Below are 6,481 nucleotides of genomic sequence, written 5' to 3' on the forward strand. Positions count from 1 at the left end.
GGGGCAAATATGATTATAGCTCCTCAAATTGTGTAGGGTTCCCCTGTTTATTATAGAAAAAGGAGAATATTTGTTTTTTGGAGGGGGATGTCAAACCAGTCAGTGCTCAAGGCTTACTCCTGGCTCTGAGCTTAGGGATCTCTCCTGACAGGGCTTAGGGGACTATATGGGGAGCTGGTAATCAAACCTGGGTCAGCTGTATGCAAGGCAAGTATCCAGTCTGTCCCTCTCACCCACCCACCTTCCACCCCTGTTGTACTGTATCTCTGACCACTGAAAAGAATATTTAAACATGATCTTCAGAAAAGAGCTGGCTAGTCGGTAAATGAGTAAATGTGTCACAGAGTATGGATTATAAGGGGCTTCCCTGGGCTCGATTGGGCCCATATGGGCATGGCCTGGCATGTTGACTCCCCTCCTGCCTGCCCTCCTGATAGGCCCGCCCAGCTCCACCACAGCCTCTCCTCTGGCTGAAAGGCCAAGAACACTTGTAGAGACGCCGCCATGCAAGACTTGTTTATTGGTGCCTGGGAAAGGACTCCTGGCCTATTCTTGTGGATTCTTCTGGGGGGAAGGCCCACACCAGCAGTGCTCAGGGATCACTCCTGGTGAGACCATAAGGGGTGTCAGGATCGAACCCGTGTCTGCTGTGTGCAAGCAAGGCCAGCAACCTCCCAATTTTCCTATGGAAAATTGGTGTCTGTGCCGTTGTAGTCAATAGCCTCGGTTGGCAGCACCACAGGGTCATCCCATTTGAAGCCAATGCCACAGATACCCAGGACCTCCGTCTTGCCAACGATGCCTGTGAGCACCTTCCCATGGCTGTCCGGGTATGCCATGAAGCCAATTCCAGACTCAGTTCCGAAAGAGAATTTGCGGCCATGGTCGGTGTAGAAAGTCAGGGAGCGAATGTACACTCTCCTGGAGCCAGAGACAGCCACGATGTGCTCATTGGACCTCAGATCAGCCTCCTCGTACGAGCCTCCATTCATACCATACCAGGAACCCCAGACGTCTCCGAACTTCAGCCTAATGCTGCAAGAGAGGGGCATTCAAGGGATGCTGCCATGGGGCTCTGGAACCCCACATGGCACCGGTAACGAGTGAAGTCTGGGCCCTGCTCATTATCAAGTCATTTGCCCTGCTCAGGGCTGTAGAGAGAGGAAGCAAGGTAGGGTTGCCTCACCCCTTCATGATGCCAAAAGTGCCGAAAGACACCTGGATGTTGCTAATGTCAGAATCGTTGTTCACCGAGCTGTTGAAATTCTGCCCTATGCAAGCCCCGTATATATCTGGAGTGGGAGAGAAACCAGGTGGATATGAGGTCATCCCCACAGGAAACACATTGCCCAGGCAGGGGTGCAGCACTGAAGTCAGGCTCCCTGGAGGGAGACCCTGATCCCAGTTACTGAAGGTGAGGGGATGGCCCACGCTCATGAGGGGTTGGGGTGGAAGGGTCCAACCTCAGGGTGGGGAACCAACTCACGCTCAGCCCAGCAGGCCCCACTGCAGAGCAGCAGACTCAGCCACAGCAACATGGTTGGTTCCTGAGAGGGGGTGACAGGTTTGAGAGTGTGACAGGTTAGAGGGATAGGATGGATGGTCTGATTGGGTGGCAGACCTGAAGAGGTGATAGACTTGAGGGATTGACAAGTCTCAGGGATGACAGGCCATAGGAATGGAGTACTAAGTCTGACTGGGAGGCAGACCTGAGTGGGTGACATACCTGAGTAACAGGTCTCAGGGGTGATAGGCCTGAGGGGATGACAGGTCTGAGGGGGCAACATATCTGAGGGCAACCCTCAATTCTGTCTTGTAGAGCCTTACCTGGGAGGACTGGGATGGGAAGTTGCGGTTCTGGCCGTAGGTATGTTTGCTGGACATCACGGGCCATTTATATCCATGGGCTTTCCTTTCAGCAGGAAGCAATGAGGGTCACATGTCTACAGAAGGAATGTGGGGCCCCTGAGATCTTCAGATACTTTTGGGGGGAGGCGCCACACATGAAGTCCTTGCCAAACTGCTACACAAATAACAAGAAGGCAAGCTGTTCCCATTCCAAACATGGGGTGCAGAGGTGGAACTCACCTCGGTGGGCTCTGTTCTTCCTGTGGTGAAAGAGGTGCTGGCTGGTCTCTGTGGTTCCAGACCCAGACTTCTGCCTGTGGCCATCAGGACAGGTCCAGAATTTGAGCTCCAGCCCTTCCAGCTTGCAGGCCGAGGTCCAATTGAGCCTCCGAGAGGGTCATTTAGAGCAACATGTCTGTGCACAGATGGAGAATTCCCCTTCCTCCAGACATGCTATTAGGAAGTCATTCCAGGGTGCAGCCTAGCTTGACTCTGGGACAGGGTTTAAGGGGCTGTGCAGGGTCCCCAACTTCCAGAGAGGCCCACCATATGTAGACAACTGGAAAGAATCATGTTAACCTCTAGTGCACACTACTGGCCATATGCTAGGTGGGCATGCAGATACTCAAGGAACCATTTGGGAGCTCAAGTGGGAGGAAGAGGCACCTGGAAGTAAAGGGTGAGACCTGGGGACTCCTTTCTTTCCCTCACCTTGATACAGGAGAGGCCTCAGCACTCAAAGCGCAAGGCTGCTGGCCAGCAGCATTTACACTGCCCTGGCTGGGGCGACGATATGGGATGCCGGGGGATCAGACCACAGTTCGTCCTAGGCTAGCGCTTGCAAGGCAGACGCTCTACCACTTGCACCACCGCTTTGGCCCCTACATGCTGTAGTTTGAGGAGGAAATACTAAATCCAGCTAAAGATGAGTAAACAGATGGCCAAATGACTCACATACGCTGGATCTAGAGATGCCTGATCACCTCTCACTGAGCTGAGAGCCCGCCATAATTGTTTGTCAACATTAGAAACACCTAGACCCTTGTAGAAGGAAGAAGGACTTCTCCCTGTGGCTAAGACAGAGAGGGGAATGTAAAGACCAAGATTCTCCCCCTAAGTCCATGGGAAGGACTCTAGATTAAGACAAACCCAAACCCAAACTCTAGTAAAGTGTACTTTTCAAATCCTGGCTGAACACAGAGAAAGAGTTAACTCAGAAATAAAACCAAAGTCGGTGCCCTCCAGGAATAAGGAACTAGGGGGTGTTAATAGAGCTTGGAAAAAGTCTTCCTTGACAACCAAATGTTTGAATCAGAGTAACCCCCGACAACCAGGTTCTGTATCAGATTATCCCCAAGCAAACAGCAATATCCATGGATGACCAAGGTTTGCATCAGAGACTCCCTTCCCCACGAAGACTAGAGTTTGAATTTTAGTATCCCTAGACAACCAAAGTTGAGCCAGAAATATCAGTGATGTATTTAGACATCTATAAAATGAAATGATTATACTGTTAATGTTCTGTGAATGCTTGTAATTTCCATATAAACCACTTGAAGATTGGACTCGGGGTCCTTGCCCAGACTGCCCTAGAGGGCTGAGGCTCAGATCTTGGTTAGCCAAATGAACTCCGTTTTGCACATTGCATGATTGGTGGTGGCCTTTGACTCTCAGTGCTGGTGTGAACTCAAAACCTAACACCATCAGGAGTGATGCTTGCTAAGTCACAAGAGCTCCAGAGGAGCCTGACTCAATGCCAGGCCAAGCTACCCCTCGCTAGGCGGTGGCCCCTGGTGGTCTGGAGAGCTGTGCTACTGCTGAGCCAGCACCAGGCAGAGCAGCACCTAGGGTGACACCAAGCAGTCCAGGTAATGGCCCATTCTGTGTAGTGTGGGGTCAAAGCCACCCCTGGGTGTCCTGGGTACAGGGACATGCTACATGCCTGATGCTACATGCCCCATTCTAGCCCTGAAGAGCGGGTGCGGTGGGTGCAGGGATTCCTTTCTGATGGAGCTAATACAATTCTCAAATGGTGAAGGAATGTCCCTGTTTATAATAGGGAAAAGAGAATGCTTGTTTGGACATCACACCTGCCAGGACTCAGGACTTACTCCTAGTTCTGAGTTATGGCATCTCTCCTGGTACAGTTCGGTGACTATATTGGGAGCTGGAAATCAAACCTGGGTCAACTGCATACAAGGCATACAAGTTGTCCCCTGCCCTCGCCCCCAGGCTGAATGTACTGTCTCATTTGGCCCCAGAAAAAAATATTACACGACCTTCCAGAGAAGAGCTGGTTAGTGGTCACAGGGCATGGATTGTAAGGGGCTTCCCTGGGCTCCCTTGGCCCATATATCATGGCCTGGCATGTTGACTCCCCTCCTGCCTGCCCTCCTGATGTTCCCACCCAGCCTGTCCTCTGGCTGAAAGGCCAAAGACACCAAGGATACACGTGGAGACACTGCCATGCAGTAATTGTTTATTGGTGTCTGGTAGGGCGTTCCTTGCCTGTTCTTGTGGGTTCTTTTGGAGGGAGGGCCCACACCAGTAGTGCTCAGGGATCACTTTTGGTTGCCACGGCATGCATAAACTTAAGGAGAACTTAGGATGCACACCAGATGTAGCCCTAGATTTCCCTGGTGTGAAGAGCTGAAATAGCCCCCACGGGATTCCTCAAAAGGCCTGCTGTGGATGCCTTTTCCCCTGCGTGGATAGTTGAGGAATTTCTCAAAGAGATAATTCCATGCTTTGCTTGGTATTACATTTTCTGTCATTATTTGGCTATCTCTCCTTTGTAAATTTTCAGGCAAATATATGGCCTCAAACAAATTATTTTCTGAAATCCGAGCACCTAAGATTACTAAGAGAATCTTTCTTCTGGATGATATTTAGCAATAAAAAAAATGTCCTTGCAGCTTCAGTATCTGGTAAACAAAGCCATAGTCTGCATGGAGATCCTAGACTATTGACTATTGACCTTTCTCAGAAAGTGGGAATTCACCTTAGGGGATTTGGCCCTTTCCTTGAGGTCTAACAATAGAGTTCATCTTGGTGGGGACCACGTTCCTAGATTTTTTGCTACTTGTTAGTTTCCCTTGAGGTTGGTTGTTGAAAGCTGCCCTGAGTGTGACGTTTTCCTTTGCAACTCAGAATTATTACAGCTCACTCCCATATGCTAAAATATTATTAAACTTTGCACCTGTGACTGGCATACCCCTATAAAACCCCATTTGGAGAAATTTAATTTATAGCACTCCTGCCAGATGTGTTGAGCCCACATACTCTGTGTTTGGTTTTATTATTTCATATTTCATATTCGTCCTCTCATGTTACCTGCTTCCCTCTTGTGAAGGATTTCTGAGACACAGGAAGCCTACAGCGCCTGGTAGAGCTCAGAGTTCCATCAAGGGTGACAGAATATAACCCAGGTCTGCTGTGTGCAAGGCCATCACCCTTCCAATTGTCCTGTGGAAACTATGCTATGTTAGTCAGGAATTGGTGTTTGTGTCATTGTAGGTTGTTGGTTGTATTAGTTGTTGGTTGTTGGCAGTCTCCTCCTGATTCTCTGTGTTGTTTTCAATAGCCCATAGACTCACTTGGTGGCACCACAGGGTAATCCCATTTGAAGCCAATGCCACACATACCCAACTTCTGCGTCTTGCCAATGATGCCCTGATGACCTTCCCATTGCTGTCCCCGTAGGTCATAAAGGGAATGCCAGACTTGGTCCGAAGTGGAAATTGTGGTTGGGGTCAGTGTAGAGGATCAAAGAGTAAGTGAATGCATTCCTGGAGCCAGTCACCTTCACGATGTGTTCTTTGTACCACAGAATTACCTCCTGCAGAGCTGGTTAGTGGGTGAATGAGTGAATGTGAATGTGTCACAGGGCATGGTTTGTAAGGAGCTTCCCTGGGTCCCTTGAGCCCATATAGCCTGGCCTGACATGTTGATTCCCCTCCTTCCTGCCCTCCTAATGTTCCCACCCAGCTCCACCACAGCCTCTCCTCTGGCTGGAAGACCAAGGACACACTTGGAGACACTGCCATGCAAGACTTGTTTATTGGTGTCTGGGAGGGAGCTCCTGGCCTGTTCTTGTGGGATCATTTGTCGGGAGGGCCCACACCAGTAGTGCTCAGGATTACTACTTATGGTGCTCAGGGTTCCATAAAGGGTGCTGGGATGAAACCCAGGTCTGCTGTGTGCAAGGCCAGCACCCTTCCAATTGTCCTGTGTTTGTGTCATTGTAGATTATTGGTTGTATTAGTTGTTGGTTGTTGGTAGTCTCTTCCTGATTCCATGTTTTGTTGTTAATAGCCCATAGACTCACTTGGCGGGACCACAGGGTAATTCCACTTGAAGCCAATGCCACAGATGCCCTGTTTCTGTGTCTTACCGATGATTCCTCTGAGCACTTTCCAATAGCTGTCCCATTGGCCCTGAAGCGAATACCAGACTTGGTCCTGAGGTGTAATTTGTGGATTTGATCGATGTAGAAGGTCAGGTGAGTGATTTAATGCATTCCTGGAGCCAGTCATGGTCACGGTCACAGTCAACATGTGCTCTTTGTACCAAAAAATGACCTCCTGGTATGAGCCTGCATCCACATCATACCAGGGCCCCCAGACATCTCCGA

The 6,481-nt window shown here is 49.9% G+C and overlaps 1 protein-coding gene across 1 annotated transcript; it reads right to left on the reverse strand.

The window, feature by feature from the left end:
* Positions 1-683: 683 nt before the first annotated feature.
* LOC126001585 (prostatic spermine-binding protein-like) lies at positions 684-1,884 on the reverse strand. Its single transcript, XM_049768866.1, has 4 exons — positions 1,828-1,884; positions 1,487-1,547; positions 1,187-1,292; positions 684-1,035 (listed from the first exon to the last, which is right to left on the reverse strand). The coding sequence occupies exons 1-4, from the start codon at positions 1,882-1,884 to the stop codon at positions 684-686; spliced, it is 576 nt and encodes a 191-aa protein (XP_049624823.1).
* Between the last annotated feature and the right edge of the window lie 4,597 nt (positions 1,885-6,481).

Source organism: Suncus etruscus, chromosome 2, assembly GCF_024139225.1.
Source record: "Suncus etruscus isolate mSunEtr1 chromosome 2, mSunEtr1.pri.cur, whole genome shotgun sequence".
NCBI lineage: Eukaryota > Metazoa > Chordata > Mammalia > Eulipotyphla > Soricidae > Suncus > Suncus etruscus.

Bases quoted from the DNA above. Each gene is read 5' to 3' on its own strand.
- LOC126001585 (XM_049768866.1), bottom strand. From the start codon at position 1,884: ATGTCCAGCAAACATACCTACGGCCAGAACCGCAACTTCCCATCCCAG. The intron at 1,293-1,486 runs GTGAGTTGGTTC...CTCCCACTCCAG, and splicing joins TGGGGCCTGCTGGGCTGAGC to ATATATACGGGGCTTGCATA. The intron at 1,036-1,186 runs GTGAGGCAACCC...CCTCTCTTGCAG, and splicing joins ACTTTTGGCATCATGAAGGG to CATTAGGCTGAAGTTCGGAG.